This window comes from Bombina bombina, chromosome 6 (genome assembly GCF_027579735.1).
Source record: "Bombina bombina isolate aBomBom1 chromosome 6, aBomBom1.pri, whole genome shotgun sequence".
NCBI classification, from domain to species: Eukaryota; Metazoa; Chordata; class Amphibia; order Anura; family Bombinatoridae; genus Bombina; species Bombina bombina.
In genome coordinates this window covers 671,795,023-671,822,423 of record NC_069504.1, presented here as the reverse complement: position 1 = coordinate 671,822,423, position 27,401 = coordinate 671,795,023, and the positions used below count along the sequence as shown (strand labels likewise).

At 40.5% G+C, this 27,401-nt stretch overlaps 1 protein-coding gene across 1 annotated transcript in view; it reads left to right on the top strand.

The window, feature by feature from the left end:
• The window catches only part of LOC128664556 (calcium-activated potassium channel subunit alpha-1-like), a 198,004-nt gene that overhangs the window by 109,160 nt on the left and 61,443 nt on the right, over positions 1-27,401 (top strand). Inside the window, exons 10-11 of the mRNA XM_053719374.1 lie at positions 18,434-18,539; positions 19,408-19,490. Of these exons, the coding sequence (XP_053575349.1) occupies positions 18,434-18,539; positions 19,408-19,490 (189 nt within the window). The remainder of the gene's footprint in view (positions 1-18,433; positions 18,540-19,407; positions 19,491-27,401) is intronic.

Sequence of the window (27,401 nt, the reverse complement as noted above, 5' to 3'; positions counted from 1 at the left end):
CCGCGGACGCGGCACCGGAGCGAGAACTGTACCTGCGGCTGTTGGGCAATTGCCGGAGACGGCACACACAACCGGGAGAAAGTGACTAGCCCAGTGACTGCCGACACTTGCAAAGACATACCTGTTACCGCACATCCAGCCTACATCGGTGGTCCGGAGGGTCGGGGCTCCGCTCCGGACCATACAGCACTTCATCCTGGGCTCAGGTAGTGGACATTGAGAGACCGCCTGGGGTAAGAGTACTCATTTGGGCCATAGATCCCCCCTCAAGATCGCTAGCTTAAAAAGACTAGGGGGCTTGAAATTACTGTGGATCTGAGGGGAAAACAGAAGAGAGACCCCCAGCCTTAAGTGCGCCACGCATCTATTTTTGAGCGCGAATCTCCGCCATATTGAGGCCTATCCCTCGAGCTCACAGAAGGCCTACTGAGAGAATTGCACAGATTAGCTGCAGCGGGTAAGAGACCTTAACACATACCCTGATTAACCCTTTCCTGGGAACCCCATTATCCCGCTTGCCACATACTAACTGCTGACCGTCTGATATCAAAACCCCACAGGCAACCACTATATAGACTGCTGCTTAAATATATATGCAAAACCTGTATACCCTATCGCCTCCCTGTCAGGCCGGCAGCAAAGTGCTGAGCACTCTATTTGACCCTAATACAATCCTATGATTGAAACCAAGCTGACTAGAGAAATAATAAGGCAATTATCTGCATACCGCACCTGAAAGTGAGACTTGATAGATCCTCTGCACACAGTAACATCACTCGACTAACTCTGGCCCATAATTAGGTGTGCAGTCGCTCTCACTTACCCGCCAGACCTACTGAGATACCTTGCTTGGCACATTGTGGACCCTAAGCGGATGTGTTACTGCCCTGTGTCTTTTGAGCCCACAAATATCTGAGGGTTCGCTGTTACTGTTGTATATATGGAATTTTAATCTCTCTCCCCCCTTTTCCCGCCGGCCCTTTTGCCTGCGGGTCATAACCCAAATACCTTGCCCCATATCGCCCTGCAGGGGCAACTCCCTGGGTGAGAGATTTGACACTCAGAAGCAAGTCTGCGGACCTTCCTATGTTACCATAACAGCTGAGACCCTGCTATCCACTTGCAGCATTCCCCTTTTTACTAAGAGGCTCTAAGACACATTAACATGTAAGCCCCTTAGCAACAGCCCACGACCCCGCCAACCCATGAGCACCTAACCAACATACTAGAAGTAAGCGGATTCCCACTAAAGCAAGAACAAAGAAAGTAAAGCAGCTTAGGATCACATTTAGGAGCCCAGGCCCATAATGTCTCAACTCCATAAAAGAAAGCAAAAACCACACACCACCCCTAAAAGAACGGTCGTTGACCATTTCCAGCACCCGGCCAGAATGACTCATACAAGATCTGAGGATGATGGTTCTGATACTGGGAGCCTGTCAGACACCCAACCTGGCAAAACCTTAACAAAAAGAGTTTCCAGATTGCCATCAATAGAAGGTGCCCCTAACAACTTGATGGACTCTATCACAACACTGCTAGCATCCCACCATGATTCCCTGTCAAGGAAATTCGACAAATCCCATTCTGACCTTAAAAAAGACATAGGCAGCATTGGGGAGCGAACAGATGCGTTGGAGCGCAGGCAGGAAGACCTTGCTGTGGATCATACAAATCTCCTGAGTTACTCCCAATGCTTGGCTGGTCAAATAACAGACCTAGAACTAAAGTTGGCGGACCTGGAAGACAGGTCGTGCCGCAATAACATTCGAATCAAAGGGATCCCAGAGACTGTTCAACCACAGGATCTAGATGCTTACCTACAAGACCTGTTCAAAGCTGCACTGGGCGCTGACCTGGGCAATGAAACCCTCATTGACAGAGCACATAGAGCGGTCAGACCTAGATCTGCAGATGAGGGGAAGCCTCGTGATGTTATAGCCAAGCTTCACTACTACACATTCCGAGAAAAGATCATCCGAGTTCTTGCAAGAGAAAAGTCACTACCAGATAAATATGCTGATCTGCAGATTTACCCTGACCTCTCCCCACACACGCTCCAACTTCGTAGGCACTATCATCCGTATACCAAGATCCTCAGGGACAAAGGCCTTAAATACCGATGGGGTTACCCAGTACGACTGTTCATCACCAAAGACAGCCAGCAATTCCTCGCCACGACGCCACAACAGGCCAGAGAACTTTTGCTGAAATGGGAACTGCTCCCACGGGACTCGGGGGACCGTGATCCTGACCCTGCTGGGAACAGCGGACTTAGGGCCTCTGCACCAACCTGGAGACCGCTGCCACAACAGCCGGCACCCACTTCCAAAAGATCCCTGGACTCAAGGGATTTATCCTTAGCTGAAGTTACATAGGGAATCCGCTTACAGCCCTATTAATACAGTTTTGCATTGATCCAGAGACTCTTGTGGGTTTCTCCCACGCACACTTTTCAAAAGGAACCTAAGGCCACAGATGAAGATGGGTGAGACATCCAGATTTCATACTAACTTGAACTATTTACTTTCATACTCCCATAATTTTGTAGTTGAATTGATAACCTCACTGGGTGCTATGTTCTAAATACAAGTTGTAATTGATCTCCCTGTTAACGCTCTAATCATAGAACACTCAATATGCACAATATATGCATTGATAGTACCTAGTATAATCAGGCATGATTACCCTTATGTTTATTGCTGATTGAATGGAAGGTAAACTGTAATGTCTCACCCTAGTTATGTTTTTTCTCTAAGTATGTTCCTTATATTACTCTGAAATGTTTGCTCTGACTACTTAACTGCAGGATACACCGTGAGAGATCTGACCAGCTGACTCCATACTACATCTTCTGGCTTTCCTCCTGACCCTTATACCCTGCGAACCCACACCCGACTTGCTCCTAAATGACAATATAGTTGCGCCCGACTATAGGTGACACTAGTTATAATATGACCACTAGAGGAAAGTAAGGCCAGAGTGTATAAGTAAATCAGAACCGTAACCCCCGACCTTACACAGAAGCAGCTCACTAACACAGACTTAGTTACCTATCACTTTCTCATCTCTATAAGGCTGTCCGCTCAACCAGAAAACCGTATTCCCTCTTTGACTAGGACCTACACTATAAGCCAGATACTTTTACAGTCCTAATTGACAGATATCTAATACCTCCTATTAAGGAGTCACTTGGTCAGATGACAGAGCACATTCCCCCTCTGGTTTGATAGTTTGATTATATGTTCTTGTTTATTACTGTTTAACATGTTACATATCAATGTAAGTATGTTACGTTATATTTATGTTGTATTATAAAAACAATATTGTTATTGGGTTTGGCGGAGACAATGGCTGACCTCTGCGCATCTCCGCCCCACAAAAATAGTTGTGCCCCCCTGATAGACATCAGGAGAGACACTCATTGCGAAAGTGATTCTTTGACACTTTTTTTCTTCACCCTCTCATTACTCTTCCATAAGAGTAATATTTAGGACACCCGACTTCTTGACTATAGCAGACACCACAGCTTGACAGACTGCCGTTCCTGGCTCCTCGATAGCAGCCCCTATATTCCCTTTACCCTCCATTAAGATCGTACCCTTCCCTTTGTCCTTAACTGACCCTAATAATGGCACCAATCAGAATAGCTACTCTCAATGCACAGGGACTCAATTCCCCTACGAAGAGGAAACTCTTGCTAAATTATATCCGTACACACAAGATCCACATTCTGTTCCTCCAGGAGACACATTGGTCAGGAGAAACTAATGCCATTAAGGGCACGCGACATTACCCTATCTGCGAAATCGCCTCTAATAACACAGGGAAGACACGAGGAGTAGCAATTCTGCTCAGTAGAGATTTAACCTTCACACTAGAACACATTGAGAAAGACACAGAAGGTAGATTCCTCATACTAATCTGTAAACTCAATGGCATCCAATACACCTTAGCCTCAGTATACGCACCGAATACAAAGCAGATCCCCTTTGTAAGGCAGTTCCTAGCCAGGATAGACCAACTTTAGAGAGGCCACCTAATCATTGGCGGGGACCTCAACATGGTATGGGACCCACATAGAGATAAGAGATCCCCCCTCACCACTCACTCAGATAGAAATATCTCGTCAACCTCTAATGCCTTCAGAAAACTCATGTTCCAGCATTGTCTATACGATGCATGGAGGTGTCTAGCCCCTACTATTACAGATTTCACACACTATTCCAAAGCACACAATTCATTTTCGAGGATCGACTTTGTCCTATGTGACTCCTGGTCCTTAGATAAGATGACAAATCCGACAATCCAACCATGCACATGGTCAGACCACGACATGGTCTATTTAGACTTCTCTGAATTACAGACCTTGACTAGCAGACCCCCTTGGAAACTCCCCGACCAACTATTGACTGAGAGAGAGGTGCCCTCACTTCTCAGGGAATTAACTGACTTTCTGACACACAATGACACAGGCTCCATTGGCCTAAATATGGTCTGGGCAGCCCTTAAGGCATTCTTGAGAGGATACTTCATTAAGACGTTAGCTCACCGTCGTAAGACAGGATACCAATCCCTAGCCAAGCTCTATGGAGAGCTTTATGCTCTAGAGACTACTAACAAATCATGCCCCAAATCCCTATTAGCCCAACAGATAGGCTGCATTAGAGATGAAATTGCCAGAAGAGAAACCCTGCGTGTGCAGGACAGTCTACATAGACTTAAACAGCTATACTATTACAAAGGCAATAGGGCAGACAGGCTGTTAGCCAATAAACTCAGAAAGCGCACGCAGCAGAGCAGGATAGCCTCTATCACAACTCAGAAGGGACCAGTCCACTCCCCCAAAGCAATAGGAGTAGCCTTTGCGGAATATTACTCCTCCCTCTATAACATCGCGTCAGCTGAGCTGACAAATAAAGCCACTCCGGATGACATCCGTCAGTTCCTGGAGGGACTGGACCTACCTATGCTGACAGATGATGCCAAGACTGCTCTAGCAAAGCAGTTTACACTGAGGGAGGTCAGCATGGCCATAGCTGATTTGGCACCCCACAAAGCCCCGGGACCAGATGGCTTTACTGTCGCCTTCTATCAGACCCTTAGTCCCTCACTTTCTCCATTCTTGCTTCGTCTCTTCAATAGAGTGGCCCAATGTGGTGAGTTCCTTCCGGAATTTCTGGAAGCTAACATCACTACGATCCACAAAGAGGGCAAGGACCCATCGCTGTGCTCTAGCTATAGGACCATCTCCCTCATAAATGTTGACGCCAAGATCTACGCCAAGATCCTCGCCAACAGACTGAGCACACACCTCCAGACACTAATACACTTAGACCAAGTGGGTTTTGTCCTTAATAGACAGGGCTCTGATAATACGCGCCGTCTCTTGAACATATATTCAGAGGTGGCGGATCTGGGCCTACCCATGCTCACTCTGTCACTCGACGCTGAAAAGGCGTTTGACAGAGTGAGATGGGACTATTTAACTCAGACCCTGATGGCATTTGGGATCCCTGATGCTTATATCAAAGCTACCATGGCACTTTATTCATCTCCCACAGCTGTGGTGAGGGGCTTGGGTTTCTGTTCCCCCACGATACGGATAACGAACGGGACAAGACAGGGGTGCCCCCTGTCCCCCCTACTGTTCGTGTTGGCAAACGAGCCGCTGGGCGCAGCCATCAGGAAGTGCCCCGAAATACAGGGACTCCAACTCCATGACACCATTCAGAAACTAGCTCTATTCGTGGATGACCTTACGGTCTTCCTCACGGAACCTCTAGATTCTCTTCCTCCGCTGTTCCGCCTATTGCAGAAATTTGGCGAACTCTCATATTATAAAATAAATGTTAGTAAAACTGAGGTGTATGCCCTCAACCTCCCTTTTGAAGAGGAACGCAGCATTCGGCTCCTTTACCCTTTCAACTGGTCCAGAAAGGGCATTAAACACCTAGGAGTATTTCTATCTCATTCCAAGCAGATCACCATCAGAGAAAACTATGAGAAATTACTGAGAGAGATCACACTCGAATTGAATACCAATAGGTATGGCGAGATCTCATGGTTTGGCAGAATAGCGGCCCTCAAAATGATGGTCTTGCCTAGACTCACATACGCGTTCCGATGTATTCCCATCCCAATTCCGGTATCTTTGATCTGGAAGTTCCAGACTCTCTTTAATACCTACACTTGGCGTGACAAGAGACCACGAGTCGCAGCTCACATACTGCAAGCTCCCATAGAGAGAGGAGGTGCAGGCCTCCCTAACGTGAGGAAATACCATGAGGCAGCAATGGTCACCCACGCCTCAGCGTGGGGTAATGACCTCCCTGAGACCAGATGGAAGGAGCTACAACGGGCATCCTTGCCGGCACTGATGGAACTGGAGGACCTTCTGTTGCTCCCTCCACATTGGCGGACAAAAATTTGCATTTCTAATAACATAGTTAAGGGGTGCCAGGAGACCTGGCTGAAATTGAGACACAACAGATTTATAGCCCCACACCCCTCACCCGCACATTCTATCAGAGGCCTCCTTATGGGTTTGCCTGATATCCCTGCCAACTCATGGTCTACCACGGAAGTGATCTCTCTGACAGACTTCTATGATAATAAGAAGCTGAAAACCCATGCGGCCATGTTGGCCCTACCCTCTGTAACCCTGAGGTTCCATTTTACACTTCTACGCCTTCAAGCGCTAATGCGTTCCTGGGGCTTCCTAGAGGATGAGTTGAGGGACCCTACCCCATGGGAATTACGCTGGAAGGCCAATCTTCAATTCCACAAACCTCTTTCGGTGCATTATCAGTGCCTACTGGGAGACCCTGTTCCTTCCAAAACGATCCATATGGAGGCCTGGGAGAGAGATTTACAACTTAACTACCCACTGGAGGCTTGGGAGGAAGCAATTTGTATCACTAAAAAGGCCACCCATTGTGTCACCCTGTATGAGCTTTATTTTAAGATAATTACAAGATGGCATTTAGTACCTACTAAACTGCAGAGGCTCTACCCTGATCACTCTCCCATGTGCTGGCGAGAGTGTGGAGAGCGGGGCACCCCGACCCACATTTGGTGGTCATGCCCAAAATTGTCAGGTCTCTGGAAAAGGGTGGAAGCCCTATGTAAGGACCTTGAACTGGTGGAAACAGTCAGCCCGGCCTTGGCGATTCTACATTTGGGAGTGGACCTGCTCCCTAGAGCCAAACGAAACCTACTAATATACATCCTCATCTCCACCAAACTACTTGTAGCCAGAAACTGGAAGAAAAGTCAACCCCCCAGATGGCAGGGAGTAGTAGACTGTATGAATTACATTAGAAGTATGGAAAACTATGTATACGGAGAACGCAAGACACTGACTGACTTCTGCCTTATTTGGGAACCATGGGACACTCTTATGTCCCATAATGTGCATAACTAGACTATCTGACATCTGACACTACCACCATACCCTTGCAGCCATCCCCCCACATTCTGCTATACGAGGAAGCCAGACACGGGACATTCAAGGGAGCTAGTGACGGCATTACTATAGCCTCTCTTGACCCCCACATGATACGTGGTGCAATAAACTGAACTCCTATACATGTACATCTTCACTGTGCCTGCAATATTCCCCTACTGCATCGTCCTAACAATCCTATATGATAATTCAAAAGCCGTCCCAGTTTTATATTCACTAAAGAGAGCCACTAGGCTCCATACTGTTTAACAAGACCCTAATTGACGGCCTCTGTAAAAACGAGGTACGTGTACTAACTGAGGCGGTAACACGCCTCATGCTATGAAGTTTATGTACTGTGTTATACTGTTGTTCACTTTGTTGTAATACATAAGCTGTATGCCATGTGATTTACCTCAATAAAAACTATTTTTAATAAATAGTTATTAACTATTTAATAGCTATTGTAACTGGTTAAAATAAATACAAAGTTGCCTGTAAAATAAATATTAATCCTAAAATAGCTACAATATGATTATAATTTATATTGTAGCTATATTAGGGTTTATTTTACAGGTAAGTATTTAGCTTTAAATAGGATTAATTTATTTAATAAGAGTTAATTTATTTTGTTAGATAAAAATTATATTTAACTTAGGGGGGTGTTAGGGTTAGGGTTAGACTTAGCTTTAGGGGTTAAAAAATTTATTAGAATAGCGGTGAGCTCTGGTCGGCAGATTAGGGGTTAATGTTTGAAGTTAGGTGTCAGCGATGTTAGGGAGGGCAGATTAGGGGTTAATACTATTTATTATAGGGTTATTGAGGCGGGAGTGAGGCGGATTAGGGGTTAATGCATTTATTATAGTAGCGGTGCGGTTCGGTCGGCAGATTAGGGGTTAATTATTGTAGGTAGGTGGAGGCGACGTTGTGGGGGGCAGATTAGGGGTTAATAAATATAATATAGGGGTCGGCAGTGTTAGGGGCAGCAGATTAGGGGTACATAGGTATAATGTAGGTTGCGGCGGTGTACTGAGCGGCAGATTAGGGGTTAATAATAATATGCAGGGGTCAGCGATAGCAGGGGTGGCAGATTAGGGGTTAATAAATATAATATAGGGGTCGGCGGTGTTAGGGGCAGCAGATTAGGGGTACATAGGTATAATGTAGGTAGCGGCGGTGTACGGAGCGGCAGATTAGGGGTTAAAAAAATATGCAGGTGTCAGCGATAGCGGGGGCGGCAGAATTGGGGTTAATAAGTGTAAGGTTAGGGGTTTTTAGACTTGGGGTACATGTTAGAGTGTTAGGTGCAGACTTAGGAAGTGTTTCCCCATAGAAAACAATGGGGCTGCGTTAGGAGCTGAACGCTGCTTTTTTGCAGGTGTTAGGTTTTTTTCAGCTCAAATGGCCCCATTGTTTTCTATGGGGGAATCGTGCACGAGCACTATAGCCTCTCTTGACCCCCACATGATACGTGGTGCAATAAACTGAACTCCTATACATGTACATCTTCACTGTGCCTGCAATATTCCCCTACTGCATCGTCCTAACAATCCTATATGATAATTCAAAAGCCGTCCCAGTTTTATATTCACTAAAGAGAGCCACTAGGCTCCATACTGTTTAACAAGACCCTAATTGACGGCCTCTGTAAAAACGAGGTACGTGTACTAACTGAGGCGGTAACACGCCTCATGCTATGAAGTTTATGTACTGTGTTATACTGTTGTTCACTTTGTTGTAATACATAAGCTGTATGCCATGTGATTTACCTCAATAAAAACTATTTTTAATAAATAGATATTAACTATTTAATAGCTATTGTACCTGAAAACAATGGGGCTGCGTTAGGAGCTGAACGCTGCTTTTTTGCAGGTGTTAGGTTTTTTTCAGCTCAAATGGCCCCATTGTTTTCTATGGGGGAATCGTGCACGAGCACGTTTTTGAAGCTGGCCGCGTCCGTAAGCACCGCTGGAATTTAGAGTTGCAGTGGCGGTAAATATGCTCTACGCTCCCTTTTTTGGAGCCTAATGCAGCCATTCTGTGAACTCTAAATACCAGCGGTATTTAAAAGGTGCGGGGGAAAAAAAGCACGCGTAGCTAACGCACCCCTTTGGCTGCAGAACTCTAAATCTAGGCCTTAATTAATTATAGTAAATTTATTTAGATGTATGTAAATTATATTTAAAGGGCCATAATACTCAAATGTTTAAACACTTGAAAGTGATGCAGCATAGCTGTAAAAAGCTGACTAGAAAATATCACCTGAACATCTCTATGTAAAAAATAAAGATATTTTACCTCAAAAGTTCCTCAGTAGCCACCTCCCATTGTAAAGGATTTCTAAGCAGCATTTTAGTGTGTCTGTCCTGGGACATCTGAAGGGATGAGCATCGTGAACTCTCATATTATTTCACCAATCAGGTAAAGGAAGCTTACTATGAAATCTCATGAGAGTTAAGTGAAATCTCATGAGATCACAGTAAGAGTTCATGACCTCAGCACTGCTGATGCTGATTGGCTGCTGTTCATTTCTTCATTTTTTTTTTATTTTACCTGCAGCTGGGAGCAGGTGAAGTATAACTTTTTACACAGAATTTACTCTGCTGAGCTGAGGAAATTGTGAGGTAAAATATCTTCCTTTGCTCAGGTGATATTTTCCTGTCAGCTTTTTACAGTTATACTGCATCAGTTTCAAGTGATTTAGCATATGAGTATTATGTCCCTTTAAGTTAGGGGGGTGTTAGGGTTAGATTTAGATTTAGGGGTTAATACATTTAATATAGTAGCGGCGACGTTGGGGGCGGCAGATTAGGGGTTAATAAATATAGGTAGATGGCGGCGATGTTAGGGCCGGCAGATTAGATTAGGGGTTTATAAAATTTAACTAGTGTTTGCGAGGTGGGAGTGCGGCGGTTTAGGGGTTAATATATTTATTAAAGTGGTGGCGATGTCCGGTCGGCAGATTAGGGGTTAAACATTTTAGTTAAGTGTTTGCGATGGGGGGGGGGGGGCCTCGGTTTAGGGGTTAATAGGTAGTTTATGGGTGTTAGTGTATTTTTAGCACTTTAGTTAAGAGTTTTATGTTACAGCTTTAGCCCATAAAACTCTTAACTACTGACTTTTAAATGCGGTAGGAGTCTGGACAGGAGAGGGTCTACCCCTCACTTTTTCCAGCAATCGTAATACCGGCGTTAGGAAAACCCCATTAAAAAGATAGGATACGCAATTGACGTAAGGGGATTTGCGTTATGCGAAAATCGCGGAAAAAAAGTGAGCGGTACACCTGTACCTGCCAGACTCGTAATACCAGCGGGCGTTAAAAAGCAGCGTTGCTACCCCTCAACGCTGCTTTTTAAGGCTAATGCAAGACTCGTAATCTTGCAGAATGTTATTGAGCTGGTTGTTCGTTCTTGTGAGTGTACTTCTCTGTATATATATATATATATATATATATATATATATATATATATATATGTATATATAGTGGGGCAAAAAAGTATTTAGTTAGCCACCAATTGTGCAAGTTCTCCCACTTAAGAAGATGAGAGAGGCCTGTAATTTTCATCATAGGTATACCTCAACTATGAGAGACAAAATGTGGAAACAAATCCAGACAATCACATTGTCTGATTTGGAAAGAATTTATCTGCAAATTATGGTGGAAAATAAGTATTTGGTCAATATCAAAAGTTCATCTCAATACTTTGTTATATATCCTTTGTTGGCAATGACAGAGGTCAAACATTTTCTGTAAGTCTTCACAAGGTTGTCACACACTGTTGCTGGTTTGTTGGCCCATTCCTGCATGCAGATCTCCTCTAGAGCAGTGATGTTTTGGGGCTGTCGCTGGGCAACACAGACTTTCAACTCCCTCCAAAGGTTTTCTATGGGGTTAAGATCTGGAGACTGGCTAGGCCACTCCAGGACCTTGAAATGCTTCATACGAAGCCACTCCTTCGTTGCCCGGGCGGTGTGTTTGGGATCATTGTCATGCTAAAAAACCCAGCCACGTTTCATCTTCAATGCCCTTGCTGATGGAAGGAGGTTTGCACTCAAAATCTCACGATACACGGATCAGTCATCCTGTTCCCTTTGCAGAGAAACAGCCCCAAAGCATGATGTTGCCACCCCCATGCTTCACAGTAGGTATGATGTTCTTTGGTTGCAACTCAGCATTCTCTCTCCTCCAAACACGATGAGTTGTGTTTCTACCAAACAGTTCTACTTTGGTTTCATCTGACCATATCACATTCTCCCAATCCGCTTCTGGATCATCCAAATACTCTCTAGCATACTTCAGATGGGCCCGGACATGTACTGGCTTAAGCAGGGACACACACCTGGCACTGCAGGATCTGAGTCCCTGGCGGCGTAGTGTGCTACTGATGGTAGCCTTTGTTAAGTTGGTCTCAGCTTTCTGCAGGTCATTCACTAGGTCCCCCTGTGTGGTTCTGGGATGTTTGCTCACCGTTCTTGTGATCATTTTGACCCCATGGGGTGAGATCTTGCGTGGAGCCCCAGATCAAGGGAGATTATCAGTGGTGTTGTATGTCTTCCATTTTCTAATTATTGCTCCCACAGTTGATTTCTTCACACCAAGCTGCTTGCCTATTGCTGATTCAGTCTTCCCAGCCTGGTGCAGGTCTACAATTTTGTTTCTGGTGTCCTTCTAAAAGCTCTTTGGTCTTCACCATAGTGGAGTTTGGAGTGTGACTGTTTGAGGTTGTGGACAGGTGTCTTTTATACTGATAACAAGTTCAAACAGGTGCCATTAATACAGGTAATGAGTGGAGGACAGAGGAACCTCTTAAAGAAGAAGATACAGGTCTGTGAGAGCCAGAAATCTTGCTTGTTTGTAGGTGACCAAATACTTATTTTTCACCATAATATGCAAATAAATTCTTTCCAAATCAGACAATGTGATTGTCTGGATTTGTTTCCACATTTTGTCTCTCATAGTTGAGGTATACCTATGATGAAAATTACAGGCCTCTCTCATCTTCTTAAGTGGGAGAACTTGCACAATTGGTGGCTGACTAAATACTTTTTTGCCCCACTGTATATATATATATATATATATATATATATATATATATATATAATCACACAATATGGCCATATTCTGCTTAGCCAGTCAGCACTTTCAAGGTGCCCCAATTCGACTGGTCCTACTCTAAAGTCCTTTTGCCACAGAGGGCTGAAACATTCCTGCTTTTACTCTTCATAATAGAATGAGACTCCCTGGCTTTTTATTCACAACTCTATAACACTATTATGAGCACACCTGAACTTGGGTGGGGTGCTTAAACCAATGGGAGATGGTCAGTCTCCCTGGTAATTTTAAATACAAATACAAAATTTGTTTTTTTAGCACACCTTACAAACGGCTAGATTTAGAGTTCTGCGGCCAAAGGGGTGCGTTAGCTACGCATTCTTTTTTTTCCCCGCACCTTTTAAATACAGCTGGTATTTAGAGTTCACAGAAGGGCTGCGTTAGGCTCCAAAAAAGGTAGCGTAGAGCATATTTACCACCACTGCAACTCTCGATACCAGCGGTGCTAACGGATGTGGCCAGCTTCAAAAACGTGCTTGTGCACGATTCCCCCATAGGAAACAATGGGGCTGTTTGAGCTGAAAAAAAAACCTAACACCTGCAAAAAAGCAGCGTTAAGCTCCTAATGCAGCCCCATTGTTTCCTATGGGGAAACACTTCCTAAGTCTGCACCTAACACCCTAACATGAACCCCGAGTCTAAACACCCCTAGCCTTACACTTATTAACCCCTAATCTGCAGACCCCGCTATCGCTGACCCCTGCATATTATTTTTAACCCCTAATCTGCCGCTCCGTACACCGCCGCAACCTACGTTATACCTATATACCCCTAATCTGCTTCCCCTAACACCGCCGACCCCTATATTATATTTATTAACCCCTAATCTGCCGCCCCCGCTATCGCTGACCCTGCATATTATTATTAACCCCTAATCTGCCACTCAGTACACCGCCGCAACCTACGTTATACCTATGTACCCCTAATCTGCTGCCCCTAACACCGCCGACCCCTATATTATATTTATTAACCCCTAATCTGCCCCCCACAACGTCGCCTCCACCTTTCTACAATAATTAACCCCTAATCTGCCAACCGAACCGCACCGCTACTCTAATAAATGTATTAACCCCTAAAGCTAAGTCTAACCCTAACACTAACACCCCCCTAAATTAAATATAATTTAAATCTAGCAAAATAAATTAACTTATTAAATAAATTATTCCTATTTAAAGCTAAATACTTACCTGTAAAATAAATCCTAATATAGCTACAATATAAATTATAATTATATTGTAGCTATTTTAGGATTAATATTTATTTTACAGGCAACTTTGTATTTATTTTAACCAGGTACAATAGATATTAAATAGTTAATAACTATTTAATAGTTACCTAGTTAAAATAATTACAAAATTACCTGTGAAATAAATCCTAACCTAAGTTACAATTAAACCTACACTATCAATAAATAAATTAAATAAACTACCTACAATTATCTACAATTAAACCTAACACTACACTATCAATAAATAAATTAAATACAATACCTACAAATAAATACAATGAAATAAACTAACTAAAGTACAAAAAATAAAAAAGAACTGTTACAAAAAATAAAAAAATATTTACAAACATTAGAACTATATTACAACAATTTTAAACTAATTACACCTACTCTAAGCCTCCTAATAAAATAACAAAGACCCCCAAAATAAAAAAATGTCCTACCCTATTCTAAAATTAAAATAGAAAAGCTCTTTTACCTTACCAGCCCTGAAAAGGGCCCTTTGCGGGGCATGCCCCAAAGAATTCAGCTCTTTTGCCTGTAAAAAAAACCCATACAATACCCCCCCCAACATTACAACCCACCACCCACATACCCCTAATCTAACCCAAACCCCCCTTAAATAAACCTAACACTAAGCCCCTGAAGATCTTCCTACCTTGTCTTCACCATGCCAGGTATCACCGATCGCTCCAGGCTCCGAATTCTTCATCCAAGCCCAAGCGGGAGCTGGAGATCCATCATCCGGCTTGAAGTCTTCTATCAAGCGGCGGCTGAAGAGGTCCAGAAGAGGCTCCAAAGTCTTCATCCTATCCGGGCAGAAGAGTAGATCCGGACAGGCAACCATCTTCTTCCAAGCGGTGACAAGCGGCTCCATCTTGAAGACCTCCAGCGCGGATCCATCCTCTTCTTGCGACGTCCTAAGTTCGAATGAAGGTTCCTTTAAATGACATCATCCAAGATGGCGTCCCTCAAATTCTGATTGGCTGATAGGATTCTATCAGCCAATCGGAATTAAGGTAGGAAAAAATCTGAATTCAAGTTCAATCCGATTGGCTGATCCGATCAGTCAATCAGACTGAGCTCGCATTCTATTGGCTGTTCCGATCAGACGCCGCTTGATAGAAGACTTCAAGCCGGATGATGGATCTACAGCCCCCGCTTGGGCTTGGATGAAGAATTCGGAGCCTGGAGCGACCAGTGATACCTGGCATAGTGAAGACAAGGTAGGAAGATCTTCAGGGGCTTAGTGTTAGGTTTATTTAAGGGGGGTTTGGGTTAGATTAGGGGTATGTGGTTGGTGGGTTGTAATGTTGGGGGGGTATTGTATGGTTTTTTTTACAGGCAAAAGAGCTGAATTCTTTGGGGCATGCCCCGCAAAATGCCCTTTTAAGGGCTGGTAAGGTAAAATAGCTTTTCTATTTTAATTTTAGAATAGGGTAGTGCATTTTTTTTATTTTGGGGGGCTTTGTTATTTTATTAGGGGGCTTAGAGTAGGTGTAATTAGTTTAAAATTGTTGTAATATTTTTCTAATGTTTGTAAATATTTTTTTATTTTTTGTAACTTAGTTCTTTTTTATTTTTTGTACTTTAGTTTATTTCATTGTATTTATTTGTAGGTATTGTATTGAATTAATTTATTGATAGTGTAGTGTTAGGTTTAATTGTAGATAATTGTAGGTAGTTTATTTAATTTATTTATTGATAGTGTAGTGTTAGGTTTAATTGTAACTTAGGTTAGGATTTATTTTACAGGTAATTTTGTAATTATTTTAACTAGGTAACTATTAAATAGTTATTAACTATTTAATAGCTATTTACCTGGTTAAAATAATTACAAAGTTGCCTGTAAAATAAATATTAATCCTAAAATAGCTACAATATAATTATAATTTATATTGTAGCTATATTAGGGTTTATTTTACAGGTAAGTATTTAGCTTTAAATAGGAATAATTTATTTAATAAGAGTTAATTTATTTCGTTAGATACAAATTATATTTAACTCAGGGGGGTGTTAGTGTTAGGGTTAGACTTAGCTTTAGGGGTTAATACATTTATTATAGTAGCGGTGTGGTCCGGTCGGCAGATTAGGGGTTAATAATTGTAGGTAGGTGGAGGCGACGTTGGGGGTGGCAGATTAGGGGTTAATAAATATAATATAGGGGTCGGCTGTGTTAGGGGCAGCAGATTGGGGTACATAGGTATAATGTAGGTTGCGGCGGTGTACGGAGCGGAAGATTAGGGGTTAAAAATATGCAGGTGTCAGCGATAGCGGGGGCGGCAGATTAGGGGTTAATAAATATTATGTAGCTGTCGGCGGTATTAGGGGCAGCAGATTAGGGGTACATAGGGATAACGTAGGTGGCGGCGGTGTGTGGTCAGCAGATAAAGGGTTAAAAAAATGTAATAGAGTGGCTGAGATGTGGGGGGGCCTCGGTTTAGGGGTACATAGGTAGTTTATGGGTTTTAGTGTACTTTAGAGCACAATAGTTAAGAGCTTTATAAACCGGCGTTAGCCCAGAAAGCTCTTAACTACTGACTTTTTTGTGCGGCTGGAGTTTTGTTGTTAGATTTCTAACGCTCACTTCAGCCAAGACTCTAAATACCGGCGTTAGAAAGATCCCATTGAAAAGATAGGATAAGCAATTGACGTAAGGGGATCTGCGGTATGGAAAAGTTGCGGCTGCAAAGTGAGCGTTAGACCCTTTCCTGACTGACTCTAAATACCAGCGGTAGCCCAAAACCAGCGTTAGGAGCCTCTAACGCTGGTTTTGACGGCTAACGCCAAACTCTAAATCTAGCTGAAAAAGTTTAAATCCACATCTGGGAGTGCTGCCAATATGACCCAGTAATTACACAAACAAAGAAGTATCAACGCACATCCATTTTCCAAAGCACAACATATTTTTTACTGCTGCAAAAAATTGCCTGCAAATACATCAAGAGACAACTATTCTTTTTTAAATAATATTGGGAACTTAGTCACACAATATGGCCATATTCTGCTTAGCCAGTCACCACTTTCAAGGTGCCCCAATTCGACTGGTCCTACTCTAATGTCCTTTTGCCACAGAGGGCTGAAACATTCCTGCTTTTACTCTTCATAATAGAATGAGACTCCCTGGCTTTTTATTCACAACTCTATAACACTATTATGAGCACCCCACCCAAGTTCAGGTGTTGCTGGTGCAATGATAAATGCCGAGAGCATATGCTGTCGGCATTTATCGATGTGCAGCGGACATGATCCACTATATCAGATCATGTCCACTTGCACAATCATAAATATGCGTATATATAAGAAAGGGTGCGTAGGACTGGCGCTAGTATGAACACCTACAGCTCTCTCCAGAAGGGTGCCTAGTCAACCTTAAAATATAGATACAAGTTGGAGTTATGGAGTGAGCGCCAAAGGGAGAGGTGATAGGAACAATTGACTGATAATTTAAAAATGTTTTAATACATAATCTATTATAAAATCTGATAAACAAGTAGGTACATAATCTAATACATAGGATAACAATTGCTTAAAAACATGGATCCATGTGTACAAGAATTTATAAAACAGTATCAAAAATTGCAGTAATATAAGTTATTGCAGTAATATAAGTTAAAAACTAAATGCAATGGAAACACAGCATAAGTGGTGTCTAAATGAGGAGTAATAGATCTATAAGGCGTGCCTGATACAAAAAACAAAGGTAATGTTACTTATTAAAAAGTTCAAAACCCAGTGACCAAATGTGAAACAATCCAAATGAAAGTATCCAAAAGCAACCAAGTGTATAACTGTATGTCCTAAGTAAATGAGTGTTCAAAGTGCTGTAGAAAAAACTGTAAAATAGTCCTGTTGAGGTAAGGTCCAAAAACACAAACTTGAAAAAACAAAAATCCAAAAAATTGAAAAATCAATTCCAAAAAATGAGGCAAAGTGAAAAATATGAAAGAATAAGAAAATATAAAAATGCACAAAAAACAATATTGTATTGTGGGAAAATTCCAATATTATATGAAGTGATACATCCTTGATGGGGGTGATGTGATTGGAAAGAAAAAAGGCTTAATTAAAGTCCCATAAATTGCAATAAAACCTGTGGAAAAAGTAGAAAAACAATACTAAGAACGATGGTTTAGAGTATCAGAAAATATCTATATACCATTTATGTCGACGCGTTTTGGCCTAATGTCAGGCATCAAGACTCTTGTTAAACCCGATATCGCTGGCATGTAATTGTTAGCTTGCCATTTGTTATCAGGCCCTATACATTTGTATCTGCTATTGTATTTTTAATAAAAAAATTAATTACACTTCATATGATTTCATGTGTTATCAGGTGCATTACGGTAGGTCACATTTTACATATATGTGGTGAAAATTTATAAAAATAATTGAAAGATGCAGAATCAAAAGAAAATATTATAATAGTAAGTTTGATAAGTTGGATCACTGGGTATGGTATAGCTGTGGATTTTAAAAATATAACTGTTTTCAAACGCTGCATAGCAGAAAATGGTTTGAAAGATTATTTTAAATACTTTTATAGAGCTCAGTTACTGCCTTTGATTTAAGTTTCTTTGGGTATTCTCAAAAAATGTATAATAAGACAGTACTGTTCAGTAAATCTTAACGTATATCTCTTTAGAATCAAACCCAACCTTGACCTGGAAGCTGTTTTTAAATGCAACAAATTCCAAATAACATTTTTCCATGGATCAGTATTAAGTTTTCAGGACCTGAAGAGAGTTAAGGTATGTATTTAAAGAAAGTGGGCTATATGACTGCAAGAACATGGTGCTAAGTTACATAAAGTAATTCATTAGAAACTGTAAGACATTTAAAGATGGCATGATTTATGGGTTATCCACAAATGCATATAGTTAAATGATTCTCATAACTTGAAAGTTTTTTCCAGCTTTTTCTAAAAGATTACAGAGTAAAAACAGGGTTTATTTTTGGTATGGGAGAGAAATGTAATGTATAATCCTAGCAATAGACCACAGTGTTTTTTTTTTTTTTTGTTAATAACTTTATTTATAACAAAGACAAAAACATCCATTACATACATGACCATTCGAGATAAAATATAATGACAAGAAACTTTTGTTTGTTTCACAAAATCCATCATAACAATAGGTATAGTTAAAGTATCTCGTAGCAAGATCATTGGTTTGCCATGTAGAGGTAAGGATCCAATCTGTCTATAAGTTTTTGTTTTTACATAAAAGAAACAAAATAAAACTGTACATAGAAGAAACGAGATAAAACAGAAAACATACATAGACACATAAACAAATATATCTATATAACACTTAGCCGGAGTGCCTCCAGCTCACCCCCCACAGACCAGCGGAAACCATCTTTGTGTTTACATAGGGATCTGGTTGGTTCTAGCCATTAGATAAACACCAGTTACCTCTGAGGTTCTCATTCAAAATATAAGTATTCTTTCTAAATGGAAAAATGACAATATCCCTAACACTAGTTGGTAAGAATAGTAGATAAGCCTCCCATTTATGCAGAAATCTCCTAATTCATTTTTTTTGGGTCCCCTTTCGTGTCTGCCTGCTCAGACCACAGTGTTTTACCCATCTGTCACTTCTTCTTCCTGTATGACAGATGGAGTTTGCAAGTGCTTGCATTGTATTGGCTGACAAATGTTGTGCAAACCCAGAACATGAAGATATGTCAAACATTATGAGGTAAGTGTCTCATGATTGTTGTTAAAGGCTTTATATGATGTTTCATCCACTGTTATATAATACCCTGAAATAGCATGTGAGGTGTTCAACATGCATTGCAATATCACTAGTAGGTCTTAAAACACACTATTAGTTTGAATGTTCTAAACAATATTTATTAGATAGGAAAATGTGTGTTTAAGCTATGATATTTATGTTCAATAGTTTTATTAAAACAATACAATAACTTAATATGTCATGTACTCATGTGAGAAAGTTTAATTTGATTTTGTTACTTAGGAAATGAATGGTCTGGTCCTTTGTTTTCACATTTATTGTGTGTGTTCTAAAATGAACATGTGATTGCTAACTATAATAACCCCGAAAATGTATCTTAAATAATGCACAATATTAACTATAGGTATATTCAGTCCAGGGCCAGCTCTACAATAGGTCCTGTTGAGACCATAGTACTCAGGAAGCACATTATTATTATTATTATCAGTTATTTGTAGAGCGTCAGCAGATTCCACAGAGCTATAAACATAGTCATGATATGCAAAGTAACATTTATAGGGAACAAGTGGGTAGAGGGCCCTGCACTGTTGTAAATCAGGTGATCTACAAAACAGTATATATTGTATGCATCCCCGAACAGAAGAGTTTTTAAGGAGCACTTGAAACTTTCAAAACTAGGGGAGAGTCTTGTGGAGTGAGGCAGAGAGTTCCACAAAATAGGGGCAATTCTGAAAAAGTCCTGTAGACGGGAGTGGGAGAAGAGGAGGAAAGAAGGAAGTCATGAGCAGAGCAAAGGGGATGGGAGGGAGAATATGTGGAGATGAGGTCTAAGATATAGGGGGGAAGCAGTATTATTGAGGGCCCTAAATGTCAGGATTTTGTGTTTAATTCTGGAGGCTAGAGGAATTCAATGAAGGGATTGGCAGAGAGGTGCAGCAGACAAAGAGCGATGTGTAAGGAAGATCAGCCTGGTAGAGGCATACATTATGTATTTGTAAAGAAGATAGACAGCATCTAAGGAAACCAGAAAGGATTGAGTTGCAATCGTCAAGGAAAATTATGAGAAAGTGGATTAAAATTTAACTAGTGTCTTGTGTGAGGAAGTGTTGAATTTAAGAAATGGCAGGAATTGGCCAAAGACTGAATATGAGGAGTGAAAGAAAGATCTGACCCCAAGCACATGGGGAGAATATGGTTGTCTTAAATAATATAAAAGTGCCCATTTAACTTGTATATATCTATGTATTTCTTTTATCTTAATGATGAATTGCAATGGTTGGGATTAGACTGTAGTGAAACGAGGGATGGGGGTACCATTTTATTCTTGTACTCAGGCAGCACATTATCAGTGTAATTCTTGAGCTGGCCCTGACTCAGTCAACAATTTCTGCAATTAGCCATCTTTACTTCCAGGTTAATCTTTTTATTTTCTCCAGTGATGCAAGTAAAATAATAGATACGGAATGGGCAGAGTTGGTGAATGCTAAGCTAAAAGATAATATTGGTGCTGTAAAAGAAAGAAATACCAGTACTGGTGCTTGAAGTCCCCTTTAAATATCAAAAGTTCAACCGATTATCCCCAATAGGAGTCTCGCTTGGTGTATGGCCCCACTTCACAATAGATCCGCAATAATCCTTTATATTTAGCCTTTATTACAAGTTCCAGAGAGTCCTCAAGGAGAATGCCAGGAAAAGGGTTAGATCCTGTATTGGATGCAGCTCACAAAGTCAGTGAGTATTTCTGTACTCCCTGCTATCAGGTAATGCTATAGGAAAATGAAACAGAAGAAGTGCAATCCTATTTGAGTGTAGGAGATTTAATATAGCATAAGCGCTAAAAAAAAAGTCTACTTACAAAATACATATTACATGTGTGCAATATTTTAAAAACACTGAAGTCCTCCGGTAGTAGCGTTATCTGGGTCCTCAATCTGTTCCTCCTAATGCTAGATGTATATATATATATATATATATATATATATAAAAATATATATATATATATATATCTCAAAATTTCCACTAGTCCACTAACCATTGGCGAGTGGAAATTTAACAGTGTCAGGTCAAAGTTAGTGAGTGAATGTCTACAAATATTATCTACAGGAATATTATAAATCCATAAAAAAGGCAAGGATATGTTATTCCTCTAGGGCTATAAGGTCCTCATTAGTGCTTAGACTGTCAGTTCTGAGAGGGTAAACAGGGGCAGAGAAAGATTGTAGAGGAAAATTTAAAGTGGAGAAAAAGATAGTGTTATAAAAAAAATGTAGAAAAAAAAGAGAAGATATGGCCTGAGAGTGAAAGGAGGGGATAAAAAGAGAGATTGAAAAGAGGAGGCATTGTAGAAAGAAAGATGAGAGATGATAGTGATAAAACAATTCTAGGTCTGCTATGACCTCACATTAATGTTAACACTCTCTGCTTTCTCTCAGTTAAACAACTTCCTTTTTCTGTCCAGCTGTTGTCTTCCCCAGAACCCTAGTTGATGTTGCTAACTGCTATGCACTAATTTTTGTTAATTTATTACTGTATGTAGCATTATTTAAATTATGGTATAAAACAAAAGAAATATTACAAATGTACTGCACAATAAGGTGTTTACATTGGCTAAACATATGCAAAGAGGAGGGTTAGGGGGTGTGGTGTTGGTGTGGTAGTGGGTGGGATAAAAAATGGTGAGTTTTGGGCTGACTAGTAGCTTAGGGCTTGAAATTTTGAGCCCTGTTTATATATATATATATATATATATATATATATATATATATGTGTGTGTGTGTGTGTGTGTGTGTGTGTGCAGATCTACATATATCCTCATGGGCTTCTTTAGCAAGGAACGTTTCCATGTGGACCCAATGGTCCATTCTACTGCACAGCTTGGTGGCTTGAGCTTTAGGAGGGACGGATTGAGGACCCAGATACCGCTACTACACAATTTTTAAATTTAAAGTACAGTAAAAGTAGGTAAATAAATAATGAATGTACACTGCAAGTTGTTTCACTATAAATAATTTAGGGCTCGATTACAAGTAGAGTGTTATTTTGCACTTCTTCTTCTACGTTATGTTCGATAGACAGAGGCTTTTTGTGCGTGTCGGGTTATGCTCGTATTACAAACATGTTTCTTTTACCTGCTCTCATCCAAGGTAATCCTGAAGATCTGCCCAGTTGGGTAAAATACTTAGACCATATTCCCTTTTGATGAACATTGGAATGGGAAATATTTACAGTACAAACACAGTTAAATAAATTATTAAATATGAATATTGCATAAATATGATTTTTCATGTTTTCAGCTACTTGACTACAAGGATATTTTGAAAACAATAAGAAAAGAATTACAATGTCGTGAAACATCCAAAACCATCTTTTACATAACATAGCAAAAAAAAAAAGATTATAGTGAGTGATAAAATGGTTAAGTCTATGAAATATTTATAGTTGGAAGAGATTTGTTATTCAACTGTAGCTAGACATTGTTGTTCGGTTATATATCATGTTTCCAAACAATGCAAAGTAAGGCCTCTCTGAGTGGAGAGGATAAAGGTGGAGAACGAGAAGGATAGATAGAGATAGCGGAAGAAAGAAAGGGAAAGGTAAAGAGAGGGAGGACTGCCCTCTGACTACACCGTATCACGTGACGTTTTCTGGACCTCCACAGGGCCACAGATAGATTTTTAATGATTAGGAATGGGGGGGTTATGTGGTGGGAGTAGTATAGTATCTATGGATTTTGTATTATATCGAATCGTATGTAATCCAATAATACCAAACTTTTTGAAAGGTTTCTTGATTATCTTGAATTATAGCTGCCTGTGCTGACATGTTGTAGTAGTGCCTGATCTTGAGCAAAATTTCATCCCAAGATGGAGCCCCTTCTCTCCAATGGCGTGCTAAACACACTTGTGTGGCTGTGCATATGATCTTGGTGAATTGGTTGATGTGTTTATTGAATTCCTTAAATCGTATGTGCAATAACGCTTAGCCAATGGATAGTTGTATAGGGCTGTCTTGAATGGAGCTTAAAAATTGAGAAAGTTAATTCGAAATTTTGTTTGAGTGAGAACAGTTCCACCACATGTGTCTATAGGTGCCCTCCCTACTGCAACCTCTGTAACAAAGTTTGGAACCGTTTCTGATGGTGTGTGAGGTTATCATAGGAGTGAGATACCATCTAAAGTTAGTTTTGATACAACTCTCCAACCTGTCAGCACTTAATAGTCCCTTACATGCGTTATATAATGTATTATTCCAGTTGTGAATGTCAAATTTCATATTAAGATCATTTTCCCACTTTATTTGCAGTGAAGTTTTGGTGTTCAATGTGGCGGATTGGATTGCTTGGTATAAATGTGTAATGGTTTTCTTTGGTCTGGTTGTTGAACTACACATGACCTCGAAAGTAGTGAGTGCGTTATTTTTTGCTGATGAAAAAAAGTTTTGCATGGTAGAGGAGAGTTGCAGGTATAGGAACCAATGAATTTTGATTGGGTGCAGTTTATCTTGTAACTGGGTGTAAGTTAGCACTTTACCCCTATTCAACAGATCTGCTATCCTATACAATCCTCTGTTCTCCCACTTCTTAACAATTGGAATTTGATCTAGTGTTGCTATACATTTGATTGCAGTTTTGATAGAGCTTCTAGGTAATAGCTTGAGAGAGGAGGTTAGTTTAGTCGACATTTTAAGCATAAAATCTGTAATTGGAAATGTATTGTAATTTTGATTTGTGCAGCGCTGTGGGTTCCACAAAACTAGTTTTTGTAGTTTTGCCTCAGTAATATCTGACTCTAGTGTTGTCCACCTAATTTAATCTTCTAAATTATTAAGGAGTATGGTTTGTGCTAGTCTGGTTGCCTGATTATAGTGTCTGAGATTTGGTGCCCCAACCCCCCCCACCAATTTTCTGTGACTAGTGAGTGTGGTTTTAGAAATTCTAGCCTTTTTGTTGCCTCTTATAAAACTGTTTATACGATTTTGAAGATCATCTAGATCATGTATCGGAATGCCTATGGGTAGGGTCCGAAACAAGTACATAATCCATGGTAATACAGTAATTTTAATCGCAGATAAACGTCCAAACCAAGAGAATCTCAGTCTGCTCCATCTAATCAGGTCTAGTTTAATGGATTTGTATATCAGGGGATAGTTGGCTCGGTATAAGTCCGAAGAGTGTTTTGTAAGGTTAATCCCTAAGTATTTAAGGTGGTTTTTAAGCCAGTTAAAATCAAAATTTAATTCAATCAGTTTTTTTAGTATGGTCTGGTAACTCTATAGGCATGGCTTCACATTTTTCTAAGTTTACTTTATATTCCGATATTAGAGAGAATATTTTAAGAGTATTGTACAGGTTTGGTAGTGTGATCAAGGGTTTGGTCAGGGAAAGTAGAATGTCATCCACAAAGAGTGTAAGTTTATAGTCTGTGTGGTTTATTTTGATCCCGGTGATATCTGGAGAATTTCTAATATGTTGGGCCAAGGGCTCTATGCATTTGGCAAATAGTAAAGGGGACAAAGGGCATCCCTGACGAGTGCCATTAAGGACAGCGAATTTGTCTGACTGGTGTCCCATGGCTCTTACACATGCAGTGGGTTTTGAGTATATACTTTTGATTGCGGCAATGAATGGCCCCTTAATGCCCATTCTGTCCAACACTGCCTGCATGAAGTCCCAATCAACTCTATCAAATGCCTTCTCTGCATCCAAAGAGAGAAGCAGAGAAGGAATTTTAGTCTAATGTAAGTAATCTAGTAGGGTGATCATTCTCCTAATATTGTCTGGCGCTTTCTTATTTTTGATGAAGCAAACCTGATCGGGATGAATTAATTTAGGGAGGAGATATTTTTTTGAATTAAGCTTTATTGTTCATAAAATTGGTATAAACATAAGGAAGAGACATTTGGCATTTTAAATACACAAAAATGTTAACATACTTTGCTAAACAATTTTCATGATAACCCCCAATATATGCATATGACTCAATTAAGGCAAGAATGAGGTTATAATGTCCCGTAATGACATTAAAAGCAAAGTCCAATGCTTCCTAGCACAAATGTTTCCTCCAAGAGCTTTGCATTTTAACATTTTTTAACTGTTACAAAGATAATTCAAGAACAACCTGTAAATAGATCAACTTTAAATATATACCGTGTTTAGAGCAAGAAGTAGAAACAGAGACAGGAAAGAAATGAAGAAGAGAGGGGGGGAGAGAAAAAACCAAAACCCCCAAAAAACAACAAAAAAACCCCCACTATGATTAATGATCTTATGCGTTGGCACACAAATGGAGGCCCCTCCATTCACAAAGGGGAGCCCTTCCACTGAGCCAACATCATCTCGTGAACGAGGGAGGAGATGTTTTAATCCCTGGTTTCTCAACAGCCGGGCCGTGGCCCAGTACCGGGCCGTGATAGCCCTGCTGGTGGGCCCTGACCTGTCATGCCCCCACTGCACACAAGGGGCAGACTGAGACCAATCAAGGCCCCAGGAAAACTGTCTCACACTGACCCAAATGTATTCAAATTTATGCAAATTAACATGGTAGCCTCCCTACCCTAACCCCAACAGGCCCATCAACCTCCAGAGCCAGGACCCCCAACATTAAGGGCCAAAGAAAGGGCCCCCAACCTCCAGGGCCAGACCTCACACTCCATGGCCCTCATAGCGACAGACCCTCGGCAGGACCCCCACACTCCAGGGCCCCCACTAAACCCACACTGAACTGCTTAGTTACTGATAGGACAAATCCCTGTATATATATATATATATATATATATATATATATATATATATATATATATATATATATATATATAAAAAATAAAATTACCGGGCCTTGAGGTCACTTTGGTTGAGAACCACTGTTTTAATCGATTGGCAATAATTTTTGAGAATATTTTTAGGTCTTGGTTAATTAAGGAAATTGACCTATAGTTGTTACATAATGTCTTGTCCTTGCCAGGTTTCGGAAGGACTTTAATTTTGGCCTCTAGGAGTTCAGGTGGAATAGTGTGGACTTGAAGGATATGGTTACATAATTTGACCAGGTGAGGTGTGAGGGATGATTTAAATAGCTTATAGTATTCACCAGGAAAGCTATCAGGGCCTGCTGCTTTAACAGGCTTTAGATCTCGAATAACGTTTTGTACTTCACTAACTGTGATATCTGCATTTAGGGAATCTAACTCTTGAGGTAGAGTGGCATCCTCTAGGAATGTATTCAATAAATTTAACGTTTGCGCTGATTTGTTTACTTTTTCATATAAAGAGCTGTAGTATTTAGCAAAAGTATTAACTATGTCCTTTGGATGTGAAGTTATTTCCCCTGAGGTTTTACGTAGGACAGGTATGGAAATATCTTTAAGTCTGTCTCTAATTTTGTTGGCCAGGAATCTGTCTGGCTTGTTCGCATATATGAAATATTTAAATTGGAGTCTTTACCCTGATCTGATTGACTGATCATCAAGTAAGTTGTTTAATGCTTGACGTTTGTCTTGTAATATTTTGTATATTCTATTTGAATTAGTCAGTTTATGTTGCTTCTCCAAAGTTGCTATCTCCAGTTGAAGAGTGTCAAATAGAGCTTTTGCTTTACGTTTTATTTGTAATTTTACTTGGGCCGCCCACACCTGTATAGGATTGTCTACAGTGTCTGTATTGATATTCCGGTATTCTAACATTTTTTTAAGAATTGTATCTTTGTGTATGAAGTTTTTTATAGTTGTGGGATCTTATGCCCAGCTTCTCACAGTGTTAAGTGGGAGAATCCCTTTTAACTTTATTGCTATTATGGAGTGGTCAGACCACACGCATGGATATATGGAGGAAGATACAAGATTGGCTAATATAATTTGACTCAGAAATATGTAGTCTAGCTTGAAGTATTTGTGGTGTGCCGTAGAGAAAAAACGTGTGGT